Here is a 24714-nt window from a genome sequence, read left to right on the forward strand (position 1 = left end):
ATTAAGGAAAAAAACAATGAAAAGAATACTGTTGTCCCTCCAGCAGCTAGACTGTGGTAATGAATCAGGTTTTTACACTGATAAAGTGTCAGGGGGAGCTGGGGAATGTGCAGGCAAGAGTACAGGCACCTGATACTAGTCAGAAAACTAAGAGTGGAGAAACTTCAGTAGAGGTTGAACTGAGCCCTCGAAACTTCAGGGAGAAAATGTAAAAAGCTGATATCACACTATGCAGAAGAGGAAGAGAAAGACTGCAGCCTGTTCAGCGTAGCACACAGGGTTTGAATGTCCCTCTGGAAGTGTTTTGTTTCATAGGGGGTTTTTGTTTATTTTGAAGTTAAGAGTATTTGCCTGGAAATAGGATCTTTGTTACTTTGGAGATTATTGATTCCTGCTGCTAATTCCTTATTTGATGTAGTAAGCCTCTTTGTAACATTCATTTGTTTTGCTGTAGAAATACTTATGAAGCAACAACAACAACAAAAAAGATTATCACTTTATGGTCCAAATTTAGCTTCCAGGTAATTATGTGCATCTCAGTAACTTCAAGAGAAGAAAATGCAGATGGGGCAAGAATTCTCCTCAGTCAAAAATACTTTGTCATGCTTTTAGGCTACTAGATTTAAACCTAAAGGTGATGATGTAACTGTGAGCAAATCATGTCTAATATCTTGTCAAAATAACAACTGTGCAGTTTCCTAAGGCATGGGGTTTTTTAATTTTAACCAGGTGAATAATTTCTTCTTTTTTTTAAACTAGACCTTCTTCGTATTTTCTGTCTCTGGTGCATGTTTTCATTGATGTTCTGTGAGAAGCTACGATTTAAAAAAAATATATATTTCTGGACTTTGCTAATGCATAGAGGTAGAAGTAGGCTCTGGCAATGAAGGTGTTAAATACACACCAGCTGGAAGGGGACAGGTTGTGTTCTTGAATGAGGTGGGAATTTATACAATGGGCAAATCTCTGGGTAGGGTGGTGAAACATGAATTTCTCTAGAAAGGTAAGAAATTAATTTGCTAGCAGTGATGCAGATACAAAAGAATGAGTGCTGTAAAATGTATGCAAAGACCCAGTCTGATCAGCAGGTATTGCAGATCCAGATGTGACCATTAAATGGCTAGGAATGACCTAGACATCTGCACTGCAGCTGGCAGCACAGCTGCTGGGGAGAGCCGTCCTTGTAACCTGCTTCAGTAGATTTGTGCTTGTAATTACCATAGCAGTTACTGCAAGAAGAGTTGTGTCTACTGGACTTGGCTGAATAAGGGATTTTTTGCATTTGGTACTCAAATGGAAGAAAATAATTAACAAGTGGGGTAGGGAAAACTGAATAAAAATAGGCAATTGAGGCATTAATTTTTTATTACAAACTGAAAACTAGCATTTCAGGTCAGAATCAAATATTTGTCCAATGTATTTTTTTAATGCCTTTTTAATTTTATTATTTTTTAAGTAAAGTATGTCTAGTGAATTGTTTTCTCAGCTGAAACTACTCACTAAGTTTGACCTCTCCTCGCAGACAGTTTCTGACCTGCTGGAACTGCCTGCAGGTTTTTGGCAATTTTACTGTTTGTCACAAATGTTTTGCCCAGCTCTAATTCTTAATCTTCAAGTGAAAATTCTAGGCCACAGCCCTTTGCAGTAAGTCACTGCTATTTATCACCTGCCTTTCATGCAGTCTGGGGGTCTGAAATCCCTCTGGCACAACATAGTTAATCACTCTTAAAGCTCTCAAATTTGTTCACTTCCAGGAATTTTCCACTTCAGTAACAAAACAAAGTGTGGGCACTATTCTATTTCCTATGCATCTTTTCTCCTAGAAACTGATTTATCATGATTTTGAATTGCTAACACTGCCAACTTCTGTTATAAAAGCATTTATTTGGAATTCCTGCATTGTGGCTGTTCCGAGTCACTGAGTATTTTAGCTTTTGATTCATTTCTCAGAAAGTGGATAAGTTGCCTTTTTTTGACATTACCAATGTAAAGTGCCTGTTTGGAGATGAATTTGATTTCTGCAGTATTGTTCGTTTGCCTTTCTTCATGCTGGCACTGGTAAAATGGTCTATAACAAACTGACATGGTCAGGGGATATACATAATTCCTCCCCCTCTGTTCGTTGAGTGGTCTGTAGCTGCTGCAGTAAGAGAGGAGTCTTTTTCAAGTTCACTGTATAACTGTTGAGCTTGCCATCAGCAAGCTGGTGAAGCTCCCTGTCCAAGTTTCCTTTGTTAAAACCAACAGCTTTTTGCATTTTGGATTGAGATTTGCCATGATGGTCACAGATTATTTGGACTGCCAACCAAAATTGTTTTGTTTGTTTATGTGTTTTAAATGTCCCTGTCTTCATATTTTAGGATTACAGTTGCATTAGTGCGTATGTGAATAAGAATATAGGGTGCTGTTGCTTTTTTAATTAGACAAATCCCATACTGACAGTGCTAGAAGTGTAAGATACGTGCTAATACACAGGCTATGTGCATGGTCACTGTGGTCCATATATAATCACCATGTAGTCACTGTGGTCTACAGAGGCCCATCAGGAGGTCTGATCTTCACACATATAGGGAAGATGATTCCTCCATTATGTGCTTCAGCCTTTAACCCATCCTCAGGGCCAGAGGCTGCTTCTCAGTGTAGGCAAAATTTTAGTTTGTGGCAGCAGATTTCTCAGAAGAGGATCCTTAGAAGAGAGGGGTGCTTGGAAAGATCACTGGGGTTTTAGAGAGTTGTAAGAGGTTTGGGGAGTGAGGCTGTGCTCCCCTTGTCATCCCTCAGCCTCCCTCCATGGTTTCTTCCCTGGGCCCACAGACCTTCTTCCAGCCTAAAGCGTTGCTTCCTCTCTCCATCCCGAGGCCACCACACATGCACAGGAATAACTGCTTTATTCCGATATCAAACCATGCTCAACAAGCGAGCTTCCCTGAGCACCAGGAGCCGGGATGAGGGGACGTGCCGGGGGGAAGGGAGCTCCACTATTCTGGCTCTTGCTTGGAGATGGCTCTGCTTCTAAGAGTGTAACTTTTATGGTAAGCAGCAGCCATGTGCTGGAGACTAGAGGGAAACCCCAAATTTGTTTAATCCAAGTTGCTAAAAACGCCAGGGGGTGGTGTCACAATTCCAGTGACAACTGGCCTGGGGTTTGGGCACCCTGCCTCAGGTCTGTTGTTTGGCAGAATGGTCCATAGGATAGTCCAGGCAGCACTTCAGCAGCAGAAGACTGGGGACACCTTTGCAAATATATTAATGGTGATGTGGTCTCCTACAGATCTTCCAAATACAAGGTTACACCTCAAAGCTGAGTAAGTGCAGAAGATGGCAGGAGAAGCCTCCAAAGACTAGTGTTTGCAGGAGAAGAATATTGTATTTAACCAGAAAAAAGTAACTTACTATGAGGAGTAAGGCAAGTAGTGTTTCTAAGGTTTAGCATCTAGATATTTCCTTCAAAAATGCATCTTTAAAGACTTGTTGCTGTAAGTGTGTTTGTTCACAGACACAAAACCACATTACTATAGAGAGATTTTTAAACAAACCAGACACAATAATGCCTAAAGATAGCAAGCATATCTGTTCAGCTCAGATTGATTTTCATGGTGCCATTTTATTCAAGTCATTCATGGATTGACCTTGAACTGTGAATTATGATCTCTTTGGCTTTGTAAAATCAGCTTTTGGTTCAATATTATTACCTTTGGAGAAGCAAGTGTCTTCTCACAATGCTGTACAGACAACAGAAGGACAATCGCTAACATTTTAGAACATTTTTTTCTTTATTACAATGGGTCCTAACATCCATCTGTTTTTTCTGGCATGCTTTAGATTTTCAACCACCATTTATTACATTTTCCCTCTGAATTTCTAGTACTCAAAAATATCCCATTTTTATTGTTCCGAAAATATATTCTTGAATTAGATACATAGTAGATGCCCTCCCCTGAAAAAGATTGTTCTTTGTTTCCTACCACGGTTGTTGGATATTTTGTACTTGGGATTAGGGATAAGAGATTTGAGAATTAATGCTGAAAAGCTCATGTGGTGTAACTATCTTAATTCTGCCATGCCCTTTTTTTTAAATCATTTAAACTTGCATGACTGTATTTTATGTGAACAGCCAGCATTTGGCTAAAAGCTTTGATGTTAATGAAACAGTACAGAAATGAAACAGAGGAGGCTCCATTTTAGAGCTTGAGGTGTGAAACACGAGCTTGCATGAGCTTGCAAGAGCTTGCAATGTTCCACATATCAGTAGGCATTTTGCAGTCAGTATTATTGAAAAGGGGGCCGAAATCTGAATTTATGTGTCTAGCACTACTTGGCTTTATCTTCACAAAAGAGTAAGAAATTAAGTAATTCCTTGGGAAAATGTAGGTGGTAATACATTGTAATACTGTGGTCTAATGAAAGATTGATGACTTGGGTATGTCATTATTCACACTGTTTCTACTCAGAGTCATAGGACTATCTAGTCATTCCTTTATTTCTTTTAAGAAAACACAGAGTTCATGGCCCAAGATGACTCTGCTTTATTTGGGTATTTTAAAGAAATATGTTCTGTATATGATAGGCAAGTTTTTAACTTCATGCAGACATAATGAATTGTTGAAATCTACATTTTTAGTATGATTCTCTTTCCCCAGGAGACCTAATCTGGGCAGCCTGTCCTTTCCTGGGGAGCTTTTAACTCTCCCAAGAGTAAATCAAAATCATAATAAATCAATCCCTCGGTCAGCTGAAACAGAAAAGACTGCATTATTTGAGCTGTGAGTCAAGAATGGGTTCACATGGGCTAAAGAATGAGAAAACAAATTGGTCAGGTTTAGAGTTTTAAACAAAGGGCCAGCTTGGTTATATTTTTCACTATCCACAGATGCTTGAGCAAGCAGAAAATTTGCTGATTAGTTTTCCTAAAAATCCTCACTGCAATCTAGACTAGGCGGAGCTTTAAAGTTCATATTGAAGCTGTTTCTCAACACAAAACCAAGTCTGGGATAAGCATAATTTTGGGGGGTAGTAAAAGACTGCTTAGAGCCTAAATTAAAATCTGAATAATTATAGTTGAAAATCTGATTTTCCTGCAGAGCCCAGCTGGATACATGACTGCAGATGTGTTACGGGAACTGTTACTTTGTTGGTTCACGTGCCACACTGCTCTGTATTTCTTGCGGTGCACTAGGAAGAACTGCTGAGCAAAAGCATTGCCTCTCTCCTCCAGGACATGGGACTGTTGTAGCTATCCTAGACCAGGCAGTCCAGTCCAGGGAACAAACTGGGCTGCTGAGGCAGCAGAAGTACCTTGCCAGTAAAACACCATCAGAAGGTACTTAGATCTTCAACTGATACTTACCAGTTCTAAAATTTTCACCAAAAGCAAGCACTTTCTACAAAAATTGTTTAACTAGTTCTCATCTTAACTCTGTCTCAGTGGTGCTTCACCCATTTTCCCAGGGATGAACAGGGGTCTCTGCCCACTTTGGTCTGTTCTAGTCGTTGCCACAGGCTTCTTTATAGCTGCAGAAGCACCACCATCTCCCAGGAGCTGAATGTTTAAAATCAACAGGGAAGTGGAGAGCAGTCATTACACGGTAACTGAATCGTGGCAAACACTCCTTATGGTTTTATTGCCTTAATTTCTCAGGAAAAGGAGTTATAAGGCGTATTATCATGACTGATACCAGGAGACTTGTCACACAGCAAAGAGAGCTTAAAGGAAGAGATAATGTATCCTACAAATTAGCCAACTTCTTAATGGAGTCTAGTATAGGAATTTTAATGGTGTAAAACTCTTACATTTGCTTCTTTGGGTAGGGATTTTCTATTTAGTACACCTTCAGTTTATTCACTCATTGATAAATCTGTATTTAATCCCATTTTATAAATCCTGTTAGGAGAAAGATAGCTCTCTGTAGCCTCTAAAGTCTGACTGGCAATATCCGGGCTGATACTTCAGAGAAAGTGAACCTCCAGGCTTACAAATATTTCTTGCTCATTGTGCAGTGACGTAAGGAAAGGCGGTAGTTCCTTTCTGCCCTCTGCTCACAGTTAACTGGCAGAAACAAATACAAGATTTTCTTCTCCATTTTTCTCTTCCAATTTTCTGTGCTTGGCATGGGAGTGCAAAGAGCCCCTGGTAGCCTATACTTCATCAATATTGCTTTGCTATCAGCATTATTATTGGGAAAGGCAGGCTAAATTAAGCAACAGTAAGACTCTTTACTCCCATTGAATTTTCCTCGTGTCGAATTATATAGCTGATGTAAATCAGCACAATTCTACTGGCTTCAGTCGGGCTCATTTATGCCAACTAAAGAGCAATGTGACAAGTAGTTCTTTGTAGCAGCTGGCTTCTCACGTGCCCAGCTCAGATTTATTCCTCTCTTAGAGCAGTCTCAAGGGTGGTATGAACCCAGTTGCAAGTGAGTAAAAAGGTTTGCATCTACAGAATAAATTCAGGAGCTGCTCTGGAGGTTATGCCCCACTGCGCAGAAGTTCTTTTACATCAGGGTGACTTAAGTCATTAGGAACAGCTGTGTGAGCGTGGCTGGGCTCAGAGATGTTTTGGTGATGTTCTGGACACCTCACCATACTGCTGTGTGCCCTTTTGTGACCACCCGTGACCTGTTTGCCCATCAGTCCTGCTCTTAGTGACGCACCAGATGTCACCTTCACGCGCTGCAGAGCTGCTGGGTTCTGCCTCTTGTATCTGCAAACGCTCATTGTTAATAAGCCTGGCAAGTGTATTGGGGCATCATTTTCCAGCAAGCCCTGTATCCTATATCCAGCCATTATACTTACAGATGACCCCATACTAAGCTCTTAAATTTTTTTGTCCTCCAGGCAGAGGCAAAGATGAATTCCTGGTACCCAGAAAACACATATCAAGCACCATCCTGTTCACATAACAATGAGCTGGATGGCATTAACCAGCCCTTTTGCAGAGCTCATCACAACAAAACAAGAGATGAAGGAGGGAAAACCCATGACTCCTAGTAGGGGACAGCCTAGGCAGCCAGGAGTGCCTTACTTCAAAGGTGCTACCAGACAAAAGGGCCGCAAGAATCTGACCCTCAGCCCCACAACTAGTTGGCCACTGTCCTGAGAGCCCTCTGGGTATGGCCACACTGCAGACAATGTTGCTATCACTGTGTGAGCTCTTCATTTAAGTGTTTTGTATTGCCTGGGGAGATGTGCAGCCAGTTTTTCCTTTTATTGCTCCTGCAGGACACGGCCACATGCAGCAGAAACTTCCCATTCTGAGTTCTCGGTTTGCTGGGCAGGCTCCAAACAGTAGCATCCATCAGTGAAAATGCTGCCTTTCTTTCCTCTGGCTCCTTGAAGAGATTACACCCCCACCAGCCAATATTTTAGGTCTACAGCAATTGATTTTGCATGATTGTCCCTCCTGCCCCCAAACTCCTACTCATCCACCATGATGTGCCCAGCCTAGCCCAGAGCAAATTCAAAAAAACAAAAGAAAAACAAACAAACAAACCCCTACCAATGTTCTTACAAAGAGCTGCTCAGCTCTTCTTGTGTAATTCTAGCACAAGGAGTGTGGTGCATTTTGATCATGCAGGGAATTAATTCAGAAAATTGGTTTGCTGTCTAGTTTATCTTTGTAAATGTGAGCAAACTGTTTTATTTTTCACTGACAGCCTCATTTGGATATTATTTTTTCAGTGAAATCCTAGCAAGGCTTTCTTTATGTCACCATAAATTGTAGGAAAGTTTTCTTTGCAGTAAAACCTTTGTCAGTGTATTTGGAAAACCGCTATTAACAATATTGCAAAAACATTTGAAGTGTAAACCAGGCAATACATTGCAAAGCACAAATTATAAAAAACAAACTTTCCTATCCCCTTGAATGCCTGAAGCTTATTGCAAAACTGCATGAATGGCACAGTGAAGGTCAAGCATGTTCACGCAAGAGATTTTAGATACAGAAAGTGCTGTTAAAGGTTGTTACTTTCTAAGGCCTGTCTTGCCTGTTCCTTGGTTAGACATCTATGCTCATACAGCTCCATGAAACAGCCAGTTACCTTTCTGATCAACAGCAGCACCGCACATCTCACTCGATTCACTCGATTCTTACAGTTTTCACAAGCAGATCTGTTCTTTGCTGTTGCACCAGGTTCCTTCCTCACCTCCATTTTCTCCTGTTTATTCTGATTGTGCTGCTAATGAGACACTTGTTTCCTGACCTCTGGCCTCTTGACAGCCTCATGCAGCCCCTGTGATGTTAAATGAAATAAGGCACAGCAGCAATCCAGCAATCAAACCACTGAAATCGACCTCTGCAAGCTAGGTGGGCTTCATTAATATTTTTTTATTCTGGGCAGCACAGGAGGGAAGGTAGAAGTGGGGAGGAATCATGCCTGGTGTTTGCCAAGATCAGAGCAGCACACTGGAGATGGTATACTGAATTTGGTGTGAAAAAAAACTATATCTTTGCAGCCATGGTAATAAAGCCATAGCTGCTTACGTTTCTTGACTTACAGGATCTGTAACCAGTATCAAGATTTTCAAAGATGGTAATGTTAACAGCTGTTCAACATCTGGCAAACCTAGAAGTCAAGAGGCAAGAAAAAAGAACTAAAATGATGCTGTTCTGAGGAGCTGGTGGAGTTGTTTGTAAAGCCCAAAGATAGTTTGGGGGCAGAAGTCACTGTAGCAGCAAGAGAAGAAATGAAATGAAAAGAGCAAGAGACCGAGAAAAGAGATAATTACAAGAGCTTGGAATGGAAGGGCTGGGGAAGGGACTGGGTTTGTTTGAGGAGCTCATCAAGGAAGCAGTCACAACGAGGGAGCAGGAGCAGGCTCAGTCAGTCCTAAAGGATGTTGGAAATGGGGATGTAACAGCAGTTCACGGAGATGAAAGCAGACGCTGGTACTGGAAGCCATGAACCTCCACAGCTTCTACTCATTACCTTCTTCATCCTCTAGCTGTGCTTCACTGCTTGCACTGTAAGGACTAATCATGATTTTTTTCCACTACAAGGGTACCTTATCTTTTCCTACTGCCTAAGTCTTGCTATTAAAAATTCTTGGGTTTCTAAGAGTCCAGAAGCGATCAACAAGCCATGAATGCATATAGCTTCAGATCTCCAGACTGAAACTATCAAGTGTTGTGGCTTTTTCTGTGCAGATAGCTTCAGATCTCCAGACTGAAACTATCGAGTATCATGGCTTTTTCTGCCATGTAAGTGCATTGCTTGAAAATGGTGGTCATCATTTAGGCAGGAGCACTCTGCAGCCTGAAAAGGGTGGATAATGGGACCTATAAAATAATTAGACTCTCAATGGGGAACACAGGTATTCTCGGTTGGCTTTCACTAGGGGCACTACCAGGCAATGTGGGGAAGAATCCCACAGTCTGTAGGTCTCTGAGCAGCACAGGAGTAGAGCATGCATATAATACCAAGGGCATACTTGGAGGAAATATCTGTCTTCTTGTGTGGAAGCAATGACACAGTGAAGTGAAAGCTTTGTTTAAATGTATATACTTCATGGCAGGTACCCCAGTAAACACATAGAAGACTTGGTCCTTTTTGTAAATCACCTATGTAGATAGATAAAACTTCTGCCTTTTGTTAGAAGCGCTCCAGTGTGAACTGTTTTTGACAGAACTGTTAGCTGAGTCCTTCAATCCTTGTTTCCTTGGAAAGGGGAGGACCTTTTGGGGAGCATTCTCTTCAGACTAACTTCTCCTTTTACTTGTTGTGTGATATTTGTTTCTATAGAACCAGCTGCACACTGGATGGCTGGAGTCCGTCCTTAACAACCCTCTGATGCATCCTCTTGAAAACCATCACGGTGCAGTGGATTAAAAACATTGTGTAACTCAGTTCCTGCAGCCACACATGGTGGCACTAAGAGTGGCAACTTTTTGATTCTCGTGCGCTGCTAGAAATAAAGTAGTTTTAATTGCTTCATAGTCCTAAGGTGAAGTCTCCCATTAGCAACAGCTACTGTATCTTAGTTGGTAATAGCAAGCACTTGAATAGCACTTTCTGTCTTCAGAGTACTTCACAGACATTCTTTATTTCTGAATTAAGCATGAGTTTCTGTCCCTTTCAACACTTTTCCAATGAGATAAATGTTCAATCTGCCATGGGAAACAGACAAAGCTAATGACTCCAAATTCTCCACTGGAATAGGGCGATGATCTGCTGTTTTGTTTTCGTGGTGTGAAGTGGCCCCAAAGGACGTACGGCTGGTATCACCTTTGCTGGTGGAAATCTTCAGGCTATTTGAAGTCAGATGCCTGTAGCGCTCCTGCCTTCGTATAGCTAGCGTAGGGGGTGGGCTCCTACCCACCCCATGTGCTTCAGCCCTGTGCACCATGCACGATGTGAGGGGCAGGGGTATTGAACGGGTGCACAGGTGAGCTCCCGGCGCTGGAGAAGGCTGGGGATGTGTGCGCGTCTCTGAGCAGCAGCTCAGCCCCTGTGTTGTGAGGAGCCATTGTCAGATGTCTCTCGTTCAGCCTTGCAGATCCAGCCCCGTTTCAGTGAGCTTCTGTGCCCTGGGTCAGGGGAAGCATTCACTGCAGAAGATGAAGCCATGCAACTGGCATTCATATCATGTTTCCTATCAGTACCCCGTATCTCACAGGGGAACTGATATCCAACTGGCAGAGACTGGGGACCCCAAGTAGGGAATGTCTCTGAATGACGACATCTGAAGGAAGAGGAGGCTCTGTCTTGTCACTGGCATCATTGACAAAACTCCTATTGACTTGGAGGAGAGTATGAGGAGGCCCAACAGTGCTGACTTCTGATGTCATCTCTCTGGTTTACTTTGTTTTCCAAAGACTCCTTTGTGCTTCTCTCCCTTGCTTTGTATTCTGAATATTCAGACCGTTTCTATGCTCAGGGTCCCCATTTGTAACTAGACTGCATTTTTTGTGACCCTATTACGTACAGGTTGACTAGCAAGTCACGCTGATCCTTCAATATAAGATTTTAATAAAAACCACGAGAGGAGGAGGAGGGAAGTGAGGGTGCAGATGAGGAGGAGGGCTGCTATTGTTCTGCCCTCAGCGCTGCCAAACCATCCCTTGTTTTTTCTGTGGACTGTCTGTGTGTTCAAACGCTGTTTGAACAAACGGGGCACAGTCAGGAGGCTGGCAAGAGGGCAGTGAGAGGGTTAGCTGGGTCTTAGCTAGAAATACTTGCGCGAGTAGGGAAGCAGGCATGGGAGGAAGGAAATTAAGTGGAGACATCTGTGTAGCTTAGCTTTCAGCAGCTCTGCCTGGGGTAGGGGTGGGAGAGTCATGCCTAAGATGACATAACGTATTTTGTCTTTTGTGAGTTGAAAACAGAGGAAACTGCGAAAGTGAAGCATGATCTGTGTCACGCATGGTCCAGGCGTACCAAGTACATAATGGAGCAGTGTCAGTGCTTTCTGCTCTGCCTTTCACACCCCAAAATAACTCTTCAAGACAGAGAACTGAGGAGAATGTGATATGGTCCAAAAACTGATCTTGGACTTTTTTCGCAGACGACTGAGCCAGAGGCCGACTGCTGAAGAATTGGAGCAGAGGAACATACTGAAACGTAAGTCCTGATACTGCTGACATTTAACCTGAAGCCAGCTAGTTTGGGTTAGTTTAGAAGTATGTTGGGTGTTTTTTATAAAACATCAACTATTCTGTATATGCATCATTAATAATAATAAAGTGCATCATAAATGTAAATAAGCATGCAAGTCTATAGCAACATCTAGAGCTGCAGAAACAATTCCTTAAAATCAGAGTCAGTAAATTCACAAGAATGAACAATCTATGGGGAAAAAAACTCAAACGCTGAATCTTTTTTTCAAGTCCTGTTCCAAACAGAGGGTCGGTTATTCTGAAAAGCCTTTATGCAGCTCTTACACAGATGAGTATCCCATTATAAGTTAGTAAAGACATTAGGGCATGGCTTGATTAGTTTTCCTAAAAATCTTCACAGCAAGCTAGACTAGGTGGAGCCTTTATTCAATTAAAAAAAGAAACCAATGTGACTCAGTTTATTATTTCCCTGAAATGTTCCCCTGAAACTCTTCCTTTAAATCAGCCAAAAACTTGCTGATGGATCTTCAAAATGTGGAATGATATTTTAAAGGGACAAAATACCATTTAGAGACCCTGATATGAGTTAAGTTAGTAGATACATTGCCACCAGCTTCAAGGAAGGCAGGACTGAGTCTAGCACAAATCTCGTCATCACATGAATGAATAAGAAAAAAATGAGTTCCTTTACTCACATTGAAGTGGTTTGACTATTTAAAAAAAAAAAGCTGTTTATCTAATAGTTGTTACTTTGGAAACAGAAAACAAAAGAAACAAGTTCTTTTCTTTTTAAGTTAATAAATGCATCATTCCAGGGAAATTTTAAAAATTACTACAGAAAAAAGTGTTCCTAAATGATACCTTATATATAATGTCTCCTTAGGCAGGTCTGTAATTTACCTTCTCTTGTTCAAATAACTGCATTGTAGAGAATCATAAAAATGTGGTAGCAGCAGATTAATTCTCTGAAAATTAGCAGAATTGATTGATTAAATACTTCAAAATCAAATTCCTAGCAAGTTAATGATAGTGTTAATGCTCAGCAGGGTTTTTTCATCTGTTCATGTTATTACACGTGGCAGACAAAGAGAGAGGCACCACTGTCAATGCAAAGAGAGAAAAGACCAGCGTGGGCGAGCCCAAGATGCCAGAAAAGCCATTTGTTTGGGGCCAGCCCCCTTTTGATAGCTGTGCTCCTACTGTCTATTCCTAATGCCTGTGACTGGCCACTGGAGGAAGTCAGGGGCAGAACCTGGGGAAATAGGTGGCACATCCAGATGTGATCGTCTCACAGGCAGGTAGCAGAACAGCTGGACAAGGGGGAACCTGCAACGTGACTGATGCCAGGCTCAGGCGAGAAGGGACAGAGGCCAGTTCTCTGGGCAGCTCATGTTATCATCCCTGGACTTATGAACAAACACGTGTCATGCACCACCTGGCACTGGCGCGTGACCAGTAAACACTGCCCTGGCACTGGTGGGTGCTGCTGGGGGGAGGTGGGGGTCTCGGGCAGCTGCTTTGGCAGCAGTGTTTGAACCAGCGTCAGCAGAGAGGCAGCATCTCCAGCGCTGTGCGCCTTGCAGAGGTTCCTAAAGGTCACGTTGCCAAGCGCAGCAGTCACGTAGCGACCTGAAGATGTCTGTCTTACATTTCAGAGGAATTATCCCCTGAGTCACATTGGTTTCTTTTTTAATTGAATAAAGGCTCTTAAATGACATGGATGTGTTTGAAAATATTACCCTGGATCCAGAACTATATTGTATTTCCTAAATGGAATTTTTGTAGCTTGGTTCCTAAGCACAGATCTGCTCCAAAACATGTGTGTCTTGGTAGACAAACAACTTCATAATTACAGGAAAAAGTAATGTGGTATTTCCAAGGCATCCCAACTTTTGGCGAAGCACAGCAGGAAAGGAATAAAAAAATTAAAATAGTTACATAATTTAAAAAAAGAAAGCATAAAAATGCTCCACCCTTAAACAAGTAAATATAAATAGTGTCTGGTTTATACATCACTTTATGTCCTTTCCCTAGAGTTCTGAGAAGGAGAATTATAATAAATATAATGGAGCCTAGAGAAAAAGAGACATAGGAAGCAATAATGAAGAGTGTAAATTCTCTGCATAAGCAGGTCAAGCAATTTGCAAAAGCCTAGGTCAGAGCACAGACGTGCGCACACACACACAGAGGAAACCCAGCAAGGTCCCAGGTAGACTAAATAGGATTTCCTCTGCAGTTAAAGCTGAAATCTTCTTGATTTAAATGTCATGTCTGGTACCATGATGTTCCTGTTACATGTATAACTGCATTATTGCCCATTCTGATGGAAAGAAATGAGGCAAAATGTGGTTGGACAGCCAGTCTTTATACATGAAGTGATCACTTCCTAGCTCTGTGCTGCTGCAATAATTATGAGATGGTCATCTTTATTGAATTACAAGGGCAAAGCATCCATTGCACAAGTTCCACTACTTGCTGGTAGCAACAGTAAGATTACAGCAGCCACAGCAAAGAAACAGAGAACAGGGACACTGGTGCTTGAAGGTCCTTCACTGAAGTATACCCAATTCACTGACTCTTATTTAAGTCAAAGGCATGTAGTGAGAGGAGTCCAGACCTGCAGGGTTAGTGTGAAGACTAAAGAACACTTTTTGCAGTTAATACTTGCTGGCTAAGTTTATGAGGAAGGATGCCTCAATCCCCCTCACACACCACCCCCCCATGCCACTTCTCAGGTGGATGGAAGTAGTTCAATTGTCAGCCTGGCACATTCAGGGTTGCATAAATTCCTCACAAAAATGATGGTTAGGTAGGCTCTGAGGGTCTCAGGCTGTACTGAGGGACATTTCACACTGGCACAGAAATCAGGCCTGAAAATCACACCCATACCCAGCCACCCTCACACACACAGGTCTAGAGAAACAGAGCATCTCCTGAACACATAAGATAAAATAAAGCAACAGTTTTGTACCTTCATAAGATTGGCATGACTTAATTAACTTTAAAGAAATAGCTGAAACAAAGTCACTTTCTGGTTTCAGAGGAGAATGTATTCCTAATTCCCAGCTTTTGCCTGACCGAGGTCTTCAGCCTGCCTGGCTGTCTCTGAAGGTGGGTGGCTGGGCTGAGAAGTGAGAAGAAAAGAAAGATATCATATGCCAAGTACAAAAATAAACGGCCATAACTAAGTTTTATACATAACTCCTCGACTTCTTGCGGTTCTACCCTGACTCTGTGTGGCCTCTGTTTAGCACTGGGTCTCTCTGGCTTAATCTTACAAGGATGTATTAGTGGCTCTATTTCTGAAAGTAGGCATTTCCAGGACCAGCTCCTCCAAATTTGAGACGCAAAGGGAAGAAGATTGCTAGAGGAACAATTGCTAGAAGAGAATCCAGCCCACTAGGGACAAGAACCACTGAAAGAGGAAAAATATATTCATCAGTATAGGTATTCCAGTTATCATTTAAAAAGCCATTTGTGACTCCCTGCTGTCTTCTGTTCTTTTTAATCCAGTATTGGTTTCCTTCCTCCTGAAAATGTAATCAGTATTTTTGGTAAAATGTCATTTGAAGATCAGAAGCGTATTGTAAAACATCATAACATGAACTGGCTCTTTGTCCCTTTGGTGGAGATTTCCCAGTCCTGCTAAAGTCAGTGAGCAGTTGTGATAGATCTGTCAACTCTACTGTCCTGAGCAGCAAGAAACCTGGCTTCCAGCCTAGCCCTCCTCACCTGCTCAGAGACTTCTGTGGTCTCTAAACCTTAGGTCTTATTTCTGTGTGGGGAAAGCCCTGGTTTTGAACACATTGGTTTGAAACATTGCATCTCCTCCACTGTGGGCACACTTCTGCTGGGTTAGGACCTCCTTATATTATTTTTGGCTTGTCCCAGTTGGTTAGTGGGAGTGCTGACCTGTGCTCTCATGGCTGAAGAAGTTACGTCTGGCAGTTTGTTACTGTCATTTTGTCAGAGGTGCCTGCTTCTCCCACAGGATCAGTGGAGAGGAATGTGGGATTCCCCCTTGCGTTTAATTCAGTCCAAGTTGGACAGTTTAAACCAAGTCACCTATCCCAAACTGGCCTTTGAGGTCCGTGATCGCCCCTGCAGAGAGTTATTCCTGCCTGAGCTAGTCCTATCTGGGTGAAAACCAGATCACACCAGGGGCACAGGGTACTTGTTGGAAAAGCTGATGAGTTGTGTTTGCTCTCATCTGTTATGCACAGGCGTGATTGGAGTAAGGAGCAGTTCAGCTGTCAACAAAGCAGTGGAAACGGATCCTAACTGATTGAGGAGCTGAGTGCCAAGAAACCTGGGCTTTTAGTGACTTTCAGTAAAGTTCAGTGCAAAGACATGCATGACAACCTGCTCCTAAGTTGAAGAAGAGTTAGTGTACTCAAATGTTATTGTCCTCTTGAGGAACAATGGTTCAGGCTTGCCCTGGCAAGAACTTGTAACATGATCTTTTGGCTTAATGTTGAAAGTGAGTTGCCCTAAGATGTGCTTTTACACTCCAGTGTGATGCTGTGAAGGCTCATGATGGAAGGACACTCTCTCCTTACTCTGCTCAGGTCATGGGAGGTTACAGACTTTGCCTGGCACCCCTATTCTGAATTCTTTTTCCATTCCCTCCAAAGAGTAGCTGCAAGAAATTATTCTGTAGATGGAAAAAAAAAAAAAAAGCATGTGTTTCTTTTCCAACCATTGACCTTGCAGCCTCGCACAATCCAACCGTATCGTAGCTGAACCCCCTGAGGCCACCAGGCCTGTGGGCAGGGAGATAACGGTTTCTGAAGAGCTGGCTCGCTGCCTGGCCCTTCTAGAATGTGACACACGTGAAGAGATGCCAACACAGGGAAAGGAAGGAGGCTGTAGATGTTTTATGAAGTGTGTGAAGAAGCACAGTAACTACAGATTGAGGAAGTTCACCAGCCCCAGAGGGACATGCTGTGCGTCAGAGAGGTCCTGAAACATTAATATACTGATGGAGAGGCTTATTTTGTTGCATACTGTGCATGCCTGATGAGTCCACAGCCTGAGATCCTTGTAAATCTTTTACAGCCCGGAATGAGCAAGAGGAGCAGGAGGAAAAACGAGAGATAAAGAGAAGATTAACACGTAAGGTGAGAAGCAACTTTGATCCTATTATGACACTACTGTAATTTTCTCCCTACTGCACAGTTGTTTACCTTTTTCCTTTTTCTCAGACCATTTTCAGAAGTAGAGCATGGAACAAGTCTTAAAAGAATCTTTAAAAGAAATCACCAATGTTACAGGGTGTAAGTCCACAGAGAGTGAAGGGAACCACTTTGCAGGCTATTGCTGGTAACATTTTGAAACAGGACAAAAGAAGATCTAGTCTTCATAACCAAAGGAGCTTTGAACAGTGAAAGATAGAGAGCCTAGCATTGGTCTAACCCTGCTCCCTGTAAATGTAATGGCTTCTGCAGCCATTACAAAGGAACAAAGTTAAAACAATGCTGATTGCATTTGAAAATCCCACCTAAAAAAAGCATAAAACTGGGAAATAGACTTTTTCTGGAAATGGAGATTGTCACTTGAGGGATTTAAACTAAATAGGGACAAGCACTCGCAAAATGGTGTATAGTGCAGAAACAATCTTGTATTGGCAGGGAAGGATGAACAGAACAGCATAGTTTGGTTTTGGTTTTCCTCCCATTTGAAAGTCATTTACTCTTAAAACTGAAGAACAGTCATTTCAGATACACACATTCAGTTTCGCAGCTGGTGTAAATGTCTATAGATGCCTCAACATACATAGCCAACAATCCATCGTGTTATTGCAGATAAACTTTATTTCACCACTGACATATTTCCTATCTCCAGAGGTGGAGAAAGCCCCCTAAAAACTCACATATTTGTGAAGCAGCACCAGTCCCTTCCTGTACATTTTTAGGTGGCTTAGTCTTTTTGACCTCTGTGATCACAAGCTTTCATGGTATAAATAATAACAAAGAAAGGGCTCTAAATATGTATGGAAAGGTTACATTCAGAGAGCTGGATTGCTTTCTTTCATGGTTAAAAATCTCATGCCTTATTCTAAGCTCACCTAAATCAGCAGAGTTCTTGGTCACCAACGGGGGGGATACTGCTGTTGTCTCCAGGAGCTAAGGAATGCGGCCCAGAGAGCTGTAATATTATTCTAAAAACAAATTCCTGACACAACGGCAGGGATGGTCTCGCATCCCCTTGTAGCACTGCCTGAAAGAAAAGATCCTAACTGCATTGCAGATGTTTCATTGGACTTGCACTCTGTGCAAAGGCTAGAAATACCGTTTTACCAGGCTTTTGATTTCCCTGTACATTGAAGGGTAAACACATACAGGAATCCAATCCAAAGCTTGATGCCGTTTGATGAACGGCTGTAATAGATAAAAAGCAAAGCTACCCATACCCAATCTGCTGCCTAAGAAGTGAGGGCTTGCTAACTCAGACAGCATTATTGCCTTACAGTTCCCATCCTCTGCTATTTTGTAGGAAAGGTACAAAGCACATGAATTGTCTGTTGCAGGCAGAGGCCCCAGCCACATGCTCAACTAAAACACCCAGGCTGCTGTAGCATCGCAGCAGTTTCTGCTCCCTGAAACCTCAACAGTTTTCTGAGACTTCTTTCTTTGTCTTGTTTGCACTTTTAAGTAGGAACAACAGCAAGAGCAGCATCAGTCCAAGCCCCTTGCAGTCAGCTCTTTAATGTTCATACCCCTGTTCCCAGTCACATTCCTTTTAGCCTTTTTTGGCTTCTTCGCTAGTAAAGATTTTTCTCCCCCATGTTTGTGAGGTTAGTATCAACATGACTTAGCATTGTTTGATTTTGATCATCTTTTTAAACTGTTGTAAATTGTTCTAGTGACATATAATTTTAATGAAAGAACCACAGGCCTGGTCTAATGACAAATTTTGTTCTCACCTACCAAACATACTGTCATAAAAGCTCAGAAATCACTAGAGGAAAGAAGTGAATAAAGTGTGCAAGTGAGTAGATAACAACTAGAAATGCCAACCACGTAGTGAATCCTGCAAAAATTGTTGTTATTCCCCAGCTCTATCTTTCGTGAGCATGTCCCAGATGTGTCATTGTGTCTACAGCAGAGTAGCAGACTCCTTCTGTCGATTTGTACTGAAGTCTTATTACCAAAGGATTTTAAACCTCAGATCAAGCAGAAGTTTAATTGAGCACGGCAGGTGTTCTGCCCAGCAGACCTTTCTGTTTGCACTGACTCTTAGTGCACACACATACCCACAGGGTAAATTCAACATAAGGAAAGTATGCCATGTTGCCTCCTTGTAACCGTGTGTAGTTGATAATAAGAAGGGAAGGGGATTCTGCAGAAAGCACTGACAAGACTTGACCTTGCACTATAGAAACTGCTACTGTGCTGTTTTTTTGGTGGCGTCATTCCAACTCCAAGGGAACAACCCACTTCATCCATTAAAAAGGTGTTCTTAAAATTCCTTCAGCACTGACATTTTGTTACAGTATTATGATGATAAGTTGTAACATGACATACTGTAATAAGTAAGATTACCTTGCCAGGTCTAGATGCCTTATTAAAGTCAGCAATAAATACCCAGTTGAATTCATCATCTGGACAGGCAATTTCTAAAAAAAAAAATTTAAAAAATCAGGTGACCTATAGCAAGCTGCCCCTTTAAGCACTTTTCATTCTCTCAGACTCATCTAACTCCAAATTAACTGGGGATAGGGAATAGCTGCTATTCAAGGAACAAAATGGAGGCAAATGCTGTTAGTTTCTGTGTAGCTCATGTCCCTGTTACCTGAGGAAGGAGAAGTGGAGTATATTTGCCTGTCACCTGAGATGCCCATGGATGGGTTCTGTACATCCAGCCACCCCTGTGCTCCTTCTCCCTGCCCCTCGGGGCCCACTGAGCAGTTTTGGCACATGGACTTGCATCATTTGAGTGAAGGGACATGTGGATTAGGAAGGGGTTTTCTCTGAGCACTGATCTTGGCCCACAAGCCCATTCCAGGAATATTAATGTGGAGAGGCCCTCTGGGAGAAGTGTTGCAGGCAGGTCCCCTCCACAAGGAGATGTGGACCCCCAGGAATTACTACTAAGAATCTATCCTCTCTGAACCACAGTGAATTTGGCCGAGCACCAAGGCAATTAACATAAGCCTGAACTCCCCCTGAGGACTTCCATTACAGAGAGCGAGTTGTAGCCTGGATTAACAGAACAAATTACAAATTACTTGCAAAGAGGAATAAAACTATTCTTTTCCTACCTTCTCTTCTCTCAAATAGCATCATGCTCCCCGTTCCCCAGAACTGTTTACTGCTTCCTATCCCCAACTGCCAATAGCTAATTTTTCCCGGAGGTCTAGCTCCAAAACTAAAAATCTCATAGCTGTAATATCAACAATGAAAATTATGAGATGTGGCTGTTTTTTAAAATCCATGAAATAATCTGAAATCTTTGCTCCCATTAAATTCCTGCCCTGGTACAACTTAAACTTTCTGTTCACGGGTGCCTCACTGGGAAATATCTTGTTGTTCAATCTTTTCTTTAATTGACCTCCACTGGCTTGCATCAGCACAGGCTGTTCAAAATAATGAACTCTTGAGAAAGGTGGGACTCATCAGAGGAAGGTGAGAGGGAGGCGGGGAGGGTGGGTGGGAGGTCAGAGAAGAAAAAGTGTTAGCAGCTAATTTGGATAAACTGCATTTAGAGTTAGTGGGAAAGGTCTTTGGGTCATTTCATCACATCCTGCTCCTATGTCTTACCACAAAAGGTCGAGAGCAAAGGAGAGAGGGGGTTGTGTGCGCTGCTAGTTAGGATCTGTAATTTTTCACCTTGGTTTCTTCCCTAAATAACAACCATAACATTTTAACGAGGTAACAAAGCAGGCAATGATGGTGTGACAAGACAACGAGCTTCATTGTGACTGAAGTGGAGCAAACGGAGCATTTTTCCTTTGACTAAATCCCAAGACCAGACCGGCAAGAGTATGTTCCCCTCCACTTTACCTGGTGGCAGTGCTTGGGTTTGCTTCATTTCCCACGCCGAGAAAAAGGGGTTTGTGTTAAACCTTCCCTTGCAAATTGGCTTAGTATCGAAGCTTGAAACATGCCCATTTTCATCTCCAGTGATCCAGAATATACAGAGGAAAACTTGACCTCCTGTGATGAGACATGGGAGGTCCTGTCCTCATTTACACTGCTTTTACATTAATACAAATCCATTTACTTCAAAAGGGATTTTCGCTCTGGTTCACACTCAGATAATGAGGTCACTCACTGTAAAGTTATCCTGCTCCCTCAGCTCACAAATCTTCACAAATAGGCAAATACAAACGTATATGCCCAGGTGGCACACCCAGAAAAAGTCCAGACACACACATGCACATCCCTTTGACATTAACAGAAGTAAGCCAACTCAGTAAGATCCCTTCCTCCCCCCTTGGAGCACCACTACCTCGTGCAGGCAATTGCATCGTGTCCTTGACCATATCCTTTTACTGTAAGTTTCAAACGTGCCCTATTCTTTCTGCCTGTTAGAAGAAGCAGAGCTTATTCTCACGTGTTGCCCAAGAAGGATTGTGCAGCGTTAAGCAATTTTGACCCAAGAGACCGCAGCTCACAGGTCATAAAAATAAACTCCAAGGTGAGATCTCAGGTGAGCTCTGCCGCCAGTGTGAACAGACATTGAACTGACACCTACAGTGTGTGGAGCCGCTTAGAGTCTGTTCTGCAAAGCTATTTCCCCAGCTGTTTAAGAGTTAAGGGTGATCTGGGTAGCCCAAACATACTGAGAGACTCTCGTGCTTAGCAGCTCACAAGAAACCTCTGCAATGGCATGAGAACAAGGCAGGGCAGTTTGTTAACCATTCAAATAATGTAGCTTTAATTAATTGCTTTTAGAAAACCACTCAGTGTGGTTGTCCCTCTTTTTACATTTAGTATGATCGGATTGGCACTTCAGTTTAATGTACTGAATATATTTTGTGTGTGTGTATTTATATATGTAAAAATATGTAGATTTATGGCTACACGTGAACTATGTGGTATAAGCTGTGGACTTCAGGACTGTCTTTCACAGCCAGAGCACTGGCACGAGTCACTGCATCTTTTTTCTGTTCATAGCTCTGCACCAGGCCTCCTGGGTCACCTTGAGCTGGTTGCTCTGTCTCTGTGCTTCGCGTGCTCCAACTGCTCGGTGGGGATGGAGACACTGCCCACCACTCTGATGGGGTGTATAAGTACCTGAAATTGCACTGGTTGTAGGTTTCTGAAGAAATGGCAGGGCATCTAAAAATAATATACAGTAATAGTCGTATGACTTCAGAGGAAGAGAAGCAGCTTTTAGTCTGTCTTACGTTCAGGTGTCACCTAAGAATGAAAAATGCACATTAACACCAAAGTTTCATAATGTGCTTAAGCCCTTGACATTTCTTCATGTATAATTCAGTGCGCTGTTCTTCATACCCACCAAAGGGTCACAGGGAGTTTCAGTGGTGTAAAATGTGCAGGTGATGCACCTGCTTTGACTTTTGTGCATTTGCAAACATGAGAACTTACCTAAGACGCCTCTCATTTCATCATGTGACCCTTAACATTTACTGTCATTTCTTTGATTTTAACCCACACCCAGTGCACAAGGAAGCCAAATTAGCTGTTTAAGATCCAGTGCAGCATTGAGGTAAAGACTAGCAATGAATTCACATAGCCAGCAAAAGCATCACCACCTCTGTGGTGCTTGATGCTCTTGCTTTCTTGACACCACCTAGACAGCAGCCTGGCACAGCATGTTTCAGTGTATCAACAGCCACCTTCCTTCTCCTTTGTACAAACTTGCTAATCACTTCGATTAGCACAAACCTGAAAGCCAGCTAATGTCAAGAGCTGACAGAAGCTGTGAAATAGAGCCAGTCATTTTTTGAAAGTCCTCTTCCAGCTTGGAAAGCTTGTAGGAGTTCCTGCTTCCCTTGTAGCCATTTAGAAACACAGAGTTTAATTCATAGGATTTCGTGTTTTGTTGGTGTCATCATACTCCAGGTAATAAGACGATTTATTTTTTAAAAAATTCTATTCTAATCTGAAACAACACCTAGGCTATGTCCTAACATGATAAAAGCTGAGAAGTGTACAGATAATATTGGTGATTCATCCTTAATTCATGCTGTTGTGAGAAAAGAAGCAGCTGATGGAAGTAAAGATGGAGTCTCACCCTTATCTTTGCAATTTTGGGGTGTAGTCATAAGATTATTTCAGCATAAAGATTCTCTATTCCCATAGTGAGGGGTTAGATTTTAAATAATCAGAAGGAAAACTGTGCTGTGCTATCTGAATAATAATGTCTCGGTGCTAACAAACCTGCAGCTCCTAGTACTAGGGCTGCTAGAAAAAACTACCAATTTGAAATCATATTCAAGATGAGTTGTAGGACAGAGAGAAGCCTCACTCATAGTGTAACTGGGATTATACTCAAAGTGTGGTATTAGCACTTTGGTTTTCTTGCATTTGTTAAAAGCCCGTCTATTAATTGCAGTGTGTATTTGGCTTGCAGGTGACTTAGGTGTAGGTGTCAGAGCTGCAGGCTGAAGAGACGATTCTGTTCTGTTAGAAGGAAAAATAACATTTTTTAATCTATATATGCTTCAGTCTGTTGTGCCCTCTGGCTTTTCTGACATGGTACTCTAGCTCAGAGATATGTTTATCCTCTTGTCTAAAAAAAGCCAAAAGTGTTATGCCTGCTGTGTATGCATTTTGCTTTTTTAAAAAAAAAGGTCCCCAAAACATGTAGTCTGAGTTTTGCTCATGCTTCTTGCTAACCTCACTGCATACATGCTTTTTGGCTGACCTGAGCATGCCTGGCCTGAACGTGGGTGTACAAAATGGGTCTTTTCTTGGGAAGCCTTTGGAAGAAATACGAGGAATGTTGTGTGACAACCACATGCAGAGCAGCTTGCCCCAGGAAACTTCATGCCTCCCATAGAAGGTGGTGGATGTGAGAAAACTGTCAAAAGATCTTTGCAATATTCAGAAGTTTCAAAGTTGTTCTTTTTGAAACCATCAAGAAGTTTTTCCCCCTATTAAATGTCATAATTTATCCTAAAATGGCTTTGGAGACAACACATGTACTGCCTGCTGAGCTGCGACTTGACTGATGCCAGCTGTGCTAGGGAAGGGCATTACATGGCAGAATGTAGAGCTGTGCTCCTGGTTGCACTTTCTTTCCATGATTTCTCTGCCTTTGGTGTGTGCAAAATGGCTGGGCTGCAGCCAGGTGGGGTAGAACCTGATTCCTGTCCTCCTGAGCATCTCACAGGCAGGGCATTAGTGCAGCTCTGCAGACTACACGAGATGTTTGAACTCAGTTTGTGAGTGCATGCTCAGGGCTATCAGTGTAAGGAGAGCAGCCCCACTGTCACCTCCCACCACAACCATCTTTTCTAAAAAGAGAAGAGAGAGGCAGCCATCCATGCCAAGAAGCAGCACACAGGGATTTAAAGCTAGAGGCAGGATGGGGTGATGGAGCTATCTTGCATCAGCACCCAAATGCTGGAGAAAGGTGGGCTTTTTCACCCTCCACTTAGTATCCTGGCTGTTTTGAATCTTAATTCTCCCTGGAAGATGAAATGCAGGGAACTGAAATACTTAATTTGGGAGGAAGATGGAATTGCATGTCAGGATTCAGGAGCCTAAATAAGTTTGCAGAATAGTCTCAAGCATTTCATGAAATATTTAGACCTTTCACTATTCACAAGGGTGAAGTATTGCAAAACACACCTATTTCTAGTGAGTGGCAATAGCATGATATACTGTATAGCTAATTGTTAGCAGGATATTATTTTTCCTGATGCATCATGATTGCAAATGTTTCACTCTAATAGTGAAACTTTTCCAGCTAATATACAGCCACATGCACACGTGTATGTACCACTTTCTTTAGAAACAGTTGTGTAATTGCTTTTGACATTAGCCAGCATGCTGTGCATCCAAGGAGAATTGTTCCCTGAAAGCCAGTTCCTGTCCCTAGCCACGTAACTGGCTGTACAATACGTGGGCTACCAGCACACTACTGTTTCTAATTTGAGAGGAGAGTTTTGACTGTGGCTGCCTATTCTGCTGTGGAATTTGAAAGAAATGCTTGGAACAATGAAGATGCTTTCTTGACATGAT

The 24714-nt window shown here is 42.2% G+C and overlaps 1 protein-coding gene across 5 annotated transcripts in view; it reads left to right on the forward strand.

The window, feature by feature from the left end:
• PHACTR1 (phosphatase and actin regulator 1) overlaps positions 1-24714 on the forward strand; it is a 310963-nt gene that overhangs the window by 275010 nt on the left and 11239 nt on the right. For all 5 annotated transcript variants that reach the window (XM_069809108.1, XM_069809106.1, XM_069809110.1 and 2 more), the window contains 2 exons: positions 11503-11558; positions 16613-16674. In XM_069809108.1, coding sequence (XP_069665209.1) covers positions 11503-11558; positions 16613-16674 — 118 coding nt within the window. The remainder of the gene's footprint in view (positions 1-11502; positions 11559-16612; positions 16675-24714) is intronic.

Source organism: Haliaeetus albicilla, chromosome 21, assembly GCF_947461875.1.
Source record: "Haliaeetus albicilla chromosome 21, bHalAlb1.1, whole genome shotgun sequence".
Classification (NCBI taxonomy): Eukaryota; Metazoa; Chordata; class Aves; order Accipitriformes; family Accipitridae; genus Haliaeetus; species Haliaeetus albicilla.